At 36.1% G+C, this 13,478-nt stretch overlaps 1 protein-coding gene across 1 annotated transcript in view; it reads right to left on the reverse strand.

Annotated features, from left to right (window-relative positions):
- Nucleotides 1-13,478, reverse strand: part of PSME4 (proteasome activator subunit 4) — a 99,351-nt gene that overhangs the window by 40,928 nt on the left and 44,945 nt on the right. Inside the window, exons 8-15 of the mRNA XM_061210443.1 lie at nt 13,313-13,435; nt 11,082-11,174; nt 10,049-10,314; nt 7,123-7,309; nt 6,353-6,442; nt 5,542-5,606; nt 2,146-2,296; nt 200-298 (exon numbers count right to left, since the gene is read on the reverse strand). Coding sequence (XP_061066426.1) covers nt 200-298; nt 2,146-2,296; nt 5,542-5,606; nt 6,353-6,442; nt 7,123-7,309; nt 10,049-10,314; nt 11,082-11,174; nt 13,313-13,435 — 1,074 coding nt within the window. The remainder of the gene's footprint in view (nt 1-199; nt 299-2,145; nt 2,297-5,541; nt 5,607-6,352; nt 6,443-7,122; nt 7,310-10,048; nt 10,315-11,081; nt 11,175-13,312; nt 13,436-13,478) is intronic.

Consider the following 13,478-nt stretch of genomic DNA (forward strand, 5'->3'; position numbering starts at 1 on the left):
TAAGTTTTTTTGAAAGGCACAAATATTGAATAGTCACAAAGTATACACTAGCTCTATTTTCAGTGGCAAATAAGGGCTATAAGCAGCTACTGAAAGAAACGTGTATTTTAAGAATGATAAGCATGTCTAAAATAATTAACCACATAAAACTCGTGGCTATTGATTCATTAATTCATCAGTCCAGAAAACCCCAACTCACCTTCACTGCAGCACGGCACATGTCTGCCACCATGCGGCCTGCAACTCTTGTTTCAAATATATGTGAAATAGAAAAATTAAAAACCTTCTGAAGGGCCACCTATTAAAAGATAATGTAACAAATGAAAATGTCTAACCAGCACGTTTAAGAAAATTAAACATCTTTTGAAACACCAAAGAAAATGATACTCAGACTATACTAAAAATAACCAAGTAGGAAAAATTTAACCATCTGAATACATAAAGATTTGCTTAATAATGCTACATTCAGGTCTATGAATAACCTTTGCACAAAACCCTAATGTGAACAAAACATTTGCGGCACAAGATTTTATTTGCTGCAGAAATGCTAAGCACAAAACCAGAGCTGCTGGAAGCAAATGCTATTTAATTATCTTGTTGGCCAATCCAATATAACAGAGGGAATTTGGGGTAATACCTAATATTTACAGTTTGTCATTCTGACAACTACAAACTATATTTTTCTCTCCTCTAAAAGATGTGAAGCATTCTATTTAATTTTACAATCAAGTCACAGAATTTTAATTTAATTGCTGAATTAAAGAATTAGCTCTAAACATGGATTGACAATGCTGCAAATTATAAACAACTCCTTTCAAAAGATTTTGGTTAAATAAGAGATTATTTATGTTAATTTCTTTATACTAACATAATCTTAGTAAATATTTCATGCAGGTGTAAGGCAGTTTAGCTTTTAACCAGGATAAACATTGAACAATGATAATCTCAGACAGAGAAAGTAGAAACAGAAATGGAAAGAGTAGTGGAATAGAAAATATGAAATAAAGACCATATTGTATATAATAGGTATCAACTAATACTGAATAAGTGAATGTTCACAGAATGCCTTATGAGGACAAACTATTTCTCATTCATCATAGTTTGCCAGATTTTTATATTTGGGATTTAATTTCTATTATGTGATGGCATAAACAATTTTCAAAACTTTTCTCCCAAGTAGTATTTTACTGTAAATTTTAAACATACAGTCAATTCTTGTTATTTGTAGTAGTTACGCTCTATAAGATCACTGTGGGCACTGAATTAGCAAATACTGAACCACAGTTCTTAGGGGAAATACAGGATTAAGTTCCTATAAACCTCTGGTTACATTTTCATCAACTGATGGATATATGGATATATAATTTTGTTTATGTGTGGTTCTGTCTGAAGACACTTTAATATACATTGTTGATTCATTAACCTTGAACTCATAGCCAAAAGCACTGTAACTCATTTCTGAACGAAGCTTACCTAAAACATGTTAATATTTTCTATGTTAGGCCCATCACAACTATCTTTTGCTTAGAACACTAGACAGTGAGTGCATCAGCATTACTCTTGGGGGCCATTTTAAAAAGCAAAATCACCAAAAAGCACAAAAATGTGAAAGACCTGGCATTAAATAGATGAAAAAAGGACACTCGTTTACAGTATGAGAGCTAAAACAAGATGGCAGAGTGTCACCTTATTTGATTTCAGCTGCAAACACGCACAACTCAAAATTTTTGCCACTTTTAAAAGTTTGCACAAAAGCACTGCGAGTACCAATTTTGGGGTTACAAATAAATTTTAGCAAGTACACTATGTTGAATTTGCAAATACAGAATCTGCAAATAATAAGGTTCAACTGTGTATCTTTTCCAAATTTTATTTTATTATTATTATTCTTTTTGGCCTCGCCACGCCATGAGGCACGCAGGATCTTAGTTCCCCACCAGGGATTGAACTTGTGCCTCCTGCAGTGGAAGCGCGGAGTCCTTACTACTGGACCGCCAGAGAATTCCCCATCTTTTTCAAATTTTAGTATGGAAAGAAAGGATAAGCTGGCATGATATGCATACAAAGTAACTTGAAGTTCAATTTTTAAAACATCAAATAAAACTACAAGTTGGAATTTAATTCTTTGCAGCAATGCACTCTTACCATAAATATTTCTTTGGAACATTGTGTGAGGATTGTACTAAACGTAGAAGACAGACCTAATTCGACCAAACTCTCCAAGTGAGTCATTTTCTCAGTTTCTGTCTCTTCTCTTGTTTGCTCCAATGTGCTACTTTCTATAAGTCCGAAGCATCTAAATATCCCAAAGAAAGTAAAATTTTAGCAACTAAAAACTGGCTTAACATTTTTTGTTGTTGATTAGATAAATCTATTGTCATAACTATGCAAGTGATAGCTACTTAATTTGTACATGGATCACAAACCAACTGTCCTTTTGTAACTTGAGAAGAAGCACCAGCCTTGCACAGTACTGGGTTGGCCAAAAAGCGCCTTCGGTTTTTAAGTAAAGATAAAAGACACATATTTCATTTTCATCAAGAACTTTACTGAACAACGTATTCACCCTTTTGTTCCACTACCTGCTGCCATTTTTCAGGCAACTTCATAATTCTGTCCTCCCAAAACTTTTTATCTTTTTGAGCAAAGAACTGTTCCAGATGCCTTTTACAGTCTTCCAGGGAACTGAAATTTTTTTCCACAAAGAGAATTTTGTAAAGACCGAAATAAATGGAAATCCGAAGGTGCTATGTCTGGTGAATACAGCGGATGAATCAGGACTTCCCAGCCAGGGACTTCCCTGGTGGTCCAGTGGCTAAGACTCTGCGCTCCCAATGCAGGGAGCCCAGGTTCGATCCCTGGTCAGGGAACTAGATCCCACATGCCACAACTAAGAGTTCACATGCAGCAACTAAGAGTTCACATGTCGCAACTAAAGATCCTGCATGCCACAACTAAGATCCCGCACGCCACAACTAAGACCCAGTGCAGCCAAATAAATAAATAAATAAATATTAAAAAAAAAAAAAAAAGAACTTCCCAGCCAAGTTGTAACAGGTTTTTTGTTTGTTGGTTTATTTTTTTATTTTTGGCTGCATTGGGTCTTCGTTGCTGTGTGCAGGCTTTCTCTAGTTGTGGCGAGCAGGGGCTACTCTTCCTTGCGGTGCGCAGGCTTCTCATTGCGGTGGCTTCTCTTGTTGCGGAGCACGGGCTCCAGGTGCACAGGCTTCAGTAGTTGTGACCCGCGGGCTCTAGAGCTCAGGCTCAGCAGTTGTGGCGCACAGGCTTAGCTGCTCTGTGGCACGTGGGATCCTCCCTGGACCAGGGCTCAAACCCGTGTTCCCTGCATTGGCAGGCGGATTCTTAACCACTGCGCCACCAGGGAAGTCCCTTTAACAGTTTTTGCCTGGTCATCAAAGAAACACGAAGTCTTGCGTTATCCTGATGGAAGATTATGCATTTTCTTTTGACTAATTCTGGACACTTTTTGTCGAGTGCTGCTTTCAGTTGGTCTAATTGGGAGCAGTACTTGTTGGAATTAATCGTTTGGTTTTCCGGAAGGAGCTCATAATAGAGGACTCCCTTCCAATCCCACCATATACACAACATCACCTTCTCTGGATGAAGACCAACCTTTGGTGTGGTTGGTGGTGGTTCATTTCGCTTGCCCCACCATCTCTTCCATTCCACATTGTTGTACAGTATCCACTTTTCATCGTCCATCACAATTTGTTTTAAAAGTGGAACGTTTTCATTACATTTAAGTAGAGAATCGCATGTGAAAATATGGTCAAGAAGGTTTTTTTCGCTTAACTTATGTGGAACCCAAACATCAAAGTGATGAACACAACCGAGCTGATGCAAATGATTTTCAACACTTGATTTGGTTATTTTGAGTATGTCGGCTATCTCCCGTGTGGTATAACGTTGACTGTTCTCAATTAATGTCTCGATTTGACTGCTATCAACTTCAACTGGTCTACCCAACCATGGAGCACTGTCCAGTGAGAAATCTCCAGCATGAAACTTCGCAAACCACTTTTTTTCAAAAATTTTTTTAAATTGGAGTATAATTGCTTTACAATGTTGTGTTAGTTTCTGCTGTACAATGAAGTGAATCAGCTATATGTATACATATATCCCCATATCCCCTCCCTCTTGGACCACCCCCCACCCCACATCCCACCCATCTAGGTTGTCACAGAGCACCAAGCTGAGCTCAGCATGTTCCCACTAGCTATCTATTTTACTCGTGGTAATGTATATACGTCAATCCTAATCTCCCAATTCGTCCCACCCTCCCCTTCCTGCCCTGTGTCCACCTGTTCGTTCTCTACATCTGCATCTCTATTCCTGCCCTGCAAATAAGCTCATCTGTACCATTTTTCTAGATTCCACATATATGCGTTAATATACAATATTTGTTTTTCTCTTTCTGGCTTACTTCACTCTAGACTCTAGGTCCATCCACGTCTCTACAAATTACCCAATTTCGTTCCTTTTTATGGCTGAGTGATATTCCATTGTATATATGTGCCACATCTTCTTTATCCATTCATCTGTCATTGGACATTTAGGTTGTTTCCATTTGCTATTGCAAATAGTGCTGCAATGAACACTGGGGAACATGTGTCCCTTTGAATTATAGTTTTCTCAGGGTACATGCCCAGTAGTGGGATTGCTGGGTCATAAGGTAGTTCTATTTTTAGTTTTTTAAGGAACCTCCATACTGTTCTCCACAGTGGCTGTAACAATTTACATTCCCACCACCAGTGCAAGAGGGTTCCATTTTCTCCACACCCTCTCCAGCATTTATTGTTTGATGATGGCCATTCTGACTGGTGTGAGGTGATCCCTCATTGTAGTTTTGATTTGCATTCCTCTAATAATTAGAGATGTTGAGCATCCTTTCATGTGCCCCTTGGCTATCTGTATGTCCTCCTTGGAGAGGTGTCTATTTAGGTCTTCCACCCATTTTCTGATTGGGTTGTAATTGTTTTTTTGATATTGAGCTCCATGAGCTGTTTGTATATTTTGGAGATTAATCCTTTGTCTGTTGCTTCGTTTGCAAAGAGTTTCTCCCATTCTGAGGGCTGTCTTTTTGTCTTTGCAAACCACTTTTGACACGTTCGATCAGTCACAGCACCTTCTCCATACACTGCACAAATCTTTTTGCATTTCAGTTGCGTTTTTACCTTTCTTGAAATAATAAAGCATAATATGCCAAAAACGTTGCTTTCTTCTTCCACCTTCAATATTAAAATGGCTACACAAAAAATCACCAATTTTTGATAAGTCTTTTTCTAAATGCACCCCAATATGACAGGTGTCACATACAATCTAACAAAATTGTTTCGAATGAAGTGAAAAGACAACTAAGTACTACTAGAGCCATCTTATGGGAAAAAACAAACAAACCTTTTGGCCAACCCAATAATTAAATACAGGTTGCAATGCAGAAGGAGGCTAAAGTTGCTGGGACAGCAGCACATCACTATTTTTGAATGTCAGATAAAGGGGATATCTGGGGTACTTGCTCACCTGTCCATAAACTGTAAGACGAAATCCTCAAATTCAGCTGTGGCAGAACAAAGTTCTCGCTCCACCTGTAACATGTCAACGTGGAGAAAATTTTAGAATAGTCTGATTTTTTTCTCTGAACAAAACTCAATTATAGTCTACAAAATGTCTCTAACACTGCATTATTACATTGAGCGCTGTGAGAAACAGCACCATAGTCCCGTATCAATTTAGAATAACTCATCTACTTTCCAGGAACCAAAATAAGAAGTAATTAACATATTTTGTAAGGGCCAAAAACAGAAGTCAGGCAGCCATTTTTTTAAAAATCAATAACAGTTTTCAAACTGCTGGTGTATGTGTAAAGGATTATCTCTCACTACTTAAACATCTAAATGCCAAAAGTCAGGTAGTAACATACTTGTAATAAAGAAAATTGTTCTAAAAAAAAAACCAGACAGTAATGAAGAAAATTTCTCTTCATTAGATGCCAATCCCCTTAACAGATTTATTCCCAACATAAGATGGAAAAAGAAAATGCCACCACCTTTGCTTAACAAAACATTAAAAAGTGACAAAACACTGAAATACACCTTTACATGTCACTTGTTTACTAAAATAGCCTATTTTTGACCACCCCCTTTGGTGGGTGCTCTGCAGATTATTTTATCAATGATGACCTCCATTTATATCGTTCTAGTCACAAAACAGTAATTTTAACTTATGAGCACCTCTGCAAAGTTGCTTTTAAACTATCAAATATTACTATGCATATACAGTAAGAATCAGAGCTCAGCTAACCAATCCTTTTAGAACCAGAAAGCATCCTTACTTCTGTGAGGTCATTTCTTTCTTGTAGTACAGATGAACAATCTACTAAAGGCACCAGAGTGGAAAATGTTGCTATAAATTGGAATGTGATCTATGGGAAGATACAAAAGATCTAATATTAATTACATAACTCTAGTTCCAAAATACATGTATACCATAAGCTACAATAAAGTACCAAATAAATTATTCTGAGGGAAATCCAACAACAATTTTTCTGAAAGTTTATTAGGTTTAAGCACAAAGTTCTGCAATCTTTTGTCACTGAGAAGTTACTGTGCCTCCCACCAAAAATATAACATTAGCTAAGAGTAAATAGAAAATGCTCATGCAGAAGCTAGAGACCAGGGAAGAGGGAAGGTGAACAATATTCTAAGTCAGAAAGTGTGTGTATAAGGGGAATCTGGCATTTCACACCCAGTAATTTTTATCATGTTCCTTGTAACAAGTGCAGACAAACGGAAGCGCAAGTGATCATATGCTATCACTTTTAATGTATCTGCTTAAGGAAGATAGGAGATACATAATGAGCTTTAAAACACCATATGATCATAAATGCACACAGGTTATGGGAAATTACTTACTAAGGAAGACCTTACATAGATCAACTAACTGTCCACAGATCTAAACTTGGGCATCTACAGATATAACTCTGCTACCATTAACAAATTTTATACTTTACTATGTTCTAAAGAATATTTGAAGAAAAAGTAATAGGATATCCATGTACACAATTATAACTTAGATACAAAACAGAATCATAAATATGCTCACCATGCATTTACTAAAGTCATTTGGATCCACCCCAGGCAATGCTCTCATCAACAGAGGTAGCATGTGTGTTGGACCTTCAGGAAACCACTTGCCCCCTGATACCAAACTGCGGGCTACTCCAATTACACAACTTAACGTAGCTGTGAGCTGGTGAGGTTCTGTTAAAGTCTCTAGTGCAGGATACGTTCTACAGTTTGAAAACAGAATTTTAAAAATTTTCCAACACAGATAAACATACATAACACATTAAACATACTAAATTCATAAACTGCATTTTGGATTAAAGGTTTGTATCTGGCACAGTATTTTGAGTGAATATTTGCTCTCAAAGTGAACAGAATCACACAAATAAAGGAAAGGTACATGTTTCCCCAACTCCCTGCCACTTTACCACCTTCCTCCATGCCAATTCCACACTGAAAAGTAACATTAGCTGGTAGATTTTTGCATTCTTTCAGCATCTTAATCCATTTCCACATTCCAATAGGACTGCATCTAACCTAACTGTCAGCAATTATTAGAATTCAGGAATAACAAGTTACAACTACTCCACTCTTCCCCTTTACGGGAAAAAATAATCTTACTAAAATGCTGAAGGGTCTATTTTATACTTTTAAAAAGACTGTATTTTAAAGTTGGAAATCAGCTATCAGAAACATAAGAGAATATGCCTGAGACTAGAGTGAATAAAACGGGGAATAAGACAAACGCAATCTTTGATCACTAAGTAAGTATTTACGAGCCAAGAACACTCACTCTATGGCTCAGTGATTTCACTTTTGAGAATCTATCCTATAGGGGGAAAAAAATCCAAAATACAGTCAGTTTAAATTCCTCTTATACAGAAAAGGTAAATAATAAGGAAATTTAATTATAAATAAGTAGGAAAAAAGAAGGATTTCTAACTAGGATTAAAAAAAAAAAATCAAACCTATGCTTATTTTAAAAGATGAATGAAACAAACCAAAAACTCTTTAGCAGAGGCTGTCTTCAGGAGATGCAAAACTAAGTGCCTAAAATTTTTTTTCTACATTTTTACTTTTAAAAGACTTTTGCTTGGGGACTTCCCTGGTGGTCCAGCAATTAAGACTCTGCGCTCCCAATGCAGGGGGCCCGGATTTGATCCCTGGTCAGGGAACTAGATCCTGCATGCTGCAACTAAGAGCCCGCATGCCTCAACTAAAAAGAGCCTGCATGCCACAACGAAGATAACGTGTGCTGCAACTAAAAAGACCCCACGTGGCCACATAAATAAATATTTTTTTTAAAAAAAGACTGTTGCTTGGAAATTCCCTGGCAGTCCAGTGGTTAGGACTCGGCACTTTCACTGCCATGACCCAGGTTCAATCCCCGATCGGGGAACTAAGATCCTGCAAGCCGTGCAATGCGGCCAAAAAAGAAGAAAAAGAAAAAAAAAAAAACCCGTCAAAAAAAGGTAGTGATGCCACTTCTAAACAGGACAAAATTACAACTGAGTCTCAAAAAATGTCATTGTATTGACAATTTTGTTAATTAAATATTTATCTTGGCCAAGCATACATCACAGAATATGCTGGTATTAAATTTGTGCAAAATTTGAGAACTAAAGAAAAATGTGATGGATAATTGTATTTGTATTTATAAACTTTGTTCCTTCTACTAAAAACTTATCTCACCAGTCATAATTCATCAGCTGGAAAACATTAAAATAAGGCAAAACAAAGGGAAAGTAAAGAAACACCAAAACACCTGAGTTCAAAATTTTAACTATGCAAACAACAGAAGTCCCCCTTTAGAGGCAAGTCTCTCCTCTCCAAAGAGCATCAAGGGACCTGCCACTGACTGATAGCTTCTGCTACCACGTGGAGGTCAAGTAGCAAAGAACACTGAAGGCTGAAGACAGAGTAGAAACTGCCTAACTTCCCCATTCCATTTCCTAATTAAGTTGTACATGCTGGAAGTTTCAAGGCCCCAAGTTGTATACATAAAAAAACTGGGGAGGTTGGGAAAGTGAAGTACAACTTAAATAGTTATGGCAAAGAGACAGGGCAAGATAGTACAAGCAACTCAAATTACAAATAATGGAGCCCCATTTTGGTGAAAATCTTTAACAGGATACCCTTTGCCAAGTAAATGTCACCAATCTTCCTGTCTCAACAGTTAGTCAGAAAATAAGCTGTCATCTGCATTCTGCCAGTAAGGACCTTGGACAAATCTGAGTTTTAAGAAACTCAAACTGTTAGATCCTTCTGGGCTCCAAAATCTAACATTCTTCTTCTACTTTTGACAAACCCATTTAGAGAGGAATCATAAAGCTGAAGTTCAGGGAGCAAAGGAATGAATAACAGAAAGCTTAAGCAATCTGCTCCTGAACACTCAAGACAACTCAGAGTGGCTCTCTCCTACGAAGCACACCAGGCCTATATTGTGACAGTGATGAGGCAAGTGGAGAACTACTTTTGTTACTATTTCAACATACAAAACAACGAATGCAGTAAAATCAACACTGTGGAAATAATACACACAAGGTTATACAATATATGAAAATAATAAAGGTAACCAAATTTTCTTCTCTATCATTGAGCCTGAGAAATAGAAATGCAAAATCACATTCACTGCCATGTTCTCAATATTTAGTGACACTCACATTTTGTGAAAAAACAGCCAGAGCTTTATTTATGAGCAAAAACTTGAGTAGCTAAAATGTGCAAATAATTCAAAATATTTTATTTTAGCCATTTCGTATCAATTTTCTTTTCTCTCCAATAAACCTTTATCAAGTTACCAATCATTAGGTTATAATGTCTTGTCTCCTCTAGGAACAGGAATAAGCACAAAGATAGCAAAACAGAAGCCACAGAAAAGAAAAGAAAGCCAAGCACAAGAGTATAGAGAATAACAGTAGCCACAGCTGAGGCTTCAACGAAACAAGTAAAGCTATACTTACCTTTCAAGTACAGGGGGTATTACTAACTCCGGTCTCATGAGTGCAAGATTCTGCAGAGCCTGGGCTGCTTCTAAACTACCAGTTTTGCTAAACATAGCCAAGAGGACAGGTTGAATAATGCATTGTACAAAGTCTGTAACATCTTGATCAGTAAGCTTATGGCTATCAGGCACAGGAGTTAACCAAGAAGGCTTCTTGTATCTTTCACGATGTAATCTTCTAACAACACTGTTTGGCAACCGCTGAAGTAGTTTCATTAACTTGTTCTGGGGACACAGAAGCAGAAAGTCCTAGGTAGATTCTAGTTCCCCTATAGATATGCATAGCTCCTCTCTACCCTCCCAAGTAAAGATTTTTAAAATAACAGCTTGTATAATCTTTCTTTTTTTGACTTCAACCTTTTTATTTTTTTATTTTTAAAATTTTATTGAAGTATAGTTGATTTACAATGTTGTGTTAATTTCTGCTGTACAGCAAAGTGACTCAGTTATACATATTTATATTCTTTTTCACATTCTTTTCCATTGTGGTTTTCACTGGACACTGAAGTTCCCTGTGCTATACAGTAGGACCTTGCTGTTTAACAGCTTGTATAATCTTATTACAAACACCTGTATGGCCTAACTAGATAGAATAAAATACTCTTACCAATTAATCATTGATAATAATTAATAAAGATGTGTTTCAAATTTCAGTTTTAATTTCTAGCACCACATGAATCTTCCATTACGTGAAAATCCATTTTAACCAGGCAACTTAAAAACAAACAAACAAAAACACTAACATGATAAAACTGAAAAGATGATTCCATGGTTTTGTGGCATTTTGTTACCAGTTACCACACTAGTATTATCTTTATTTCTATATGTTCTATGAACACAGTAACTTAATGTAAACTTGATCACTGACATATAGCCAAATCTTAGACAAAGGACAGAAAATGTATCATAGGTTAAACAATAGGCAATAGTTACATGTGACCATATCTTAAAAAATTCCAAACCCTAAGAGTAAAAAAATGAACATTACTCACCAGCCAGCGGCCATTATTTGAAGGATGGTAAAAAGATGTGATGCTGTTAAACAAACCAGCCAAATGTTTTTGCACTAGCTTACTTGGTCCACCCTGTTCAGATAAAAGAGCAAAAATATCAGTACCCACGTTATCTGTAAAATTGAAGGGGTTAACAGGCTCAGACCTATATACAGATCTCTTAAAGTGGCTCATATTCATCCTGCTGGCAAAAATTAATTCTACCCCTAAATAAAAGTCAGAAACAATTCCCGGATGAACTTCATACAAATCAATTCAAGACAGTCTACTAAAAATAAGGGCAAAAAATAAATAAATAAATAAAATAAAAATAAGGGCAACTTACTGAAACCAAATCAGAAAATGGAAAAGGTACCTTTCAATTTAGAATAACAATATCTTTTACTCTTTGCAGTTAAATAATTTTTCTCACTAAGATTACCATCTTACAATAACCAAGTGTGGCAACATTAAGCATAAAAAGCATTCCTTAAAAGATTCAAGAAGTGAAGAAGTTCTCACAGCAGGAAATAAGGAGGTGAGAGTTACATAAATGCATTCAAATATTTTATTATTACTTCTAAATGTTTCAAGTGATTAGACCTGTTATATGTGACCATATTGTGATTCAAAAAAGAAAAAAAATTTTCTCCCTTAATCTGTTACCAAAACAGCCAACCAAACAACAATAGAACCTGGGCTGCAGGACAGGGTGGGGTGGGGCAGGCGGCAGCAATGAGGAAAAGGCTGGCAATCGTCTTATCAAGTTGAACCACCCTGGGAATAAAGGACTACAACTTGGCCTTGAAACCTCCTATCTGTCTCAAGATGATCTTCTTTCAAGAAACAGCACAGATTTATAATGCATGCAAATGTCAAATCACTGTGTTGTATACCCAAAACTAACATAGCATTATATGTCAATTATATTTCAAGTAAAAAAAGAATCAGCACAGACCTAAGGCAGAATATCGAGTTACATAAGGAACATGTCTTTCTGCTGAAATAAAATCCACATTCACGTTTCCCAATTTAGTACAGGGCAACTACTGAGACCATAATTCCATAGCAAAATAGCAACAAAATTTTCAAAATTCTAACATAATAATTAGCACTGTTGATTTTAAAATTATATTAAATATTCATATTTAACACAAAATGAAACTGACAATGAGAACAACTGTGTGAGAAACAGCAACATTAAAATAAGGCTGATACCAATCACTATCTAATTCTGTGGCTCCTAAAAAACAAGCTCCAACTCATTGCTTATGTAAAATACTAAATATCCATATGTTTTTGCTGTTGTTTAATATCAGAAAGAAAATGGGATTTTCCCTCTGTTTAATAAAATAACAAAAAAAAAAAAAAAGAAAGAAAGAGGAGCTTGAAATTTTCTTTTCTTTTAATCTTACAATGAAATTTAAGAGCTAAACGTCTCACAACCATTCTGTCTTTTTGACAGAAACAGCCAACCGAGCAGTATAACCTGGGAGAAAATAGCAAACACAGAACAATATCAAATATCAAATGCAGAATAATTCAAAAAGGAGATAACTGTAGAGGCAATATGAATGACAATTCAGAAAATTACAGTATAAAGTTGTTTTAATACTCTTTATTTGGAAGATGACAGTCAGTAAAGTAATCCTTCATACTTCTCCCTTCACTAAGATTACTTGGTCAATAAGCTTTGGGTTCAATATGATGCTTTATGTGAACACTGACAATAAATGCACTAATATTGAGCATATGCAGAACACTGAGTTCAAGTCTCACCTTTATCGTTATCAGTTTGACTTGGGAAAGTTCTTTTACCCATGACTCTGGTTCTTGGTCTGTAAAACTACTACAGACATTCTGAATCTCTTAAAACTCTGCTTCCCCACCACCACCCCCCCAAATTAAACTATAATTGACCTATAGCACTGTTAGTTCCAGTGTATTACATAGTGATTCCATATTTCTATATATCACAAAATGATCACAATAATCAAAACTCTGAACTTGTGACCCTTACTTTTAAGGTCCATTACTTAAGGAGATTTATAAATGGTACATTACGACTACATTCTGAGTCTGAGAAACATAAGCTTACTCCATCAGAAATATCCAAGAATCAAGTGACCAACTAAGCCACTAATCTAGAATTATGTGATTATGTAGAATTTTTGTGTGGTTACCACAAAATTTACATAAACTATATAAACCAAAGATAATGTATTACAAACCATCATGGCGGTGATCCATATTACAGCATGTCCTATATCATAAGCATTTGTTAAAAATCTTGGGACTAACACTTGACTGCTTCCCACTGGGAGGTTCAGGCTTCTCAGAATTCTTGTAAATATCTTTAAAAAGAAAAAAAAAAGAATTAATAATATTTACAGATAT

This window comes from Eubalaena glacialis, chromosome 14 (genome assembly GCF_028564815.1).
Source record: "Eubalaena glacialis isolate mEubGla1 chromosome 14, mEubGla1.1.hap2.+ XY, whole genome shotgun sequence".
NCBI lineage: Eukaryota > Metazoa > Chordata > Mammalia > Artiodactyla > Balaenidae > Eubalaena > Eubalaena glacialis.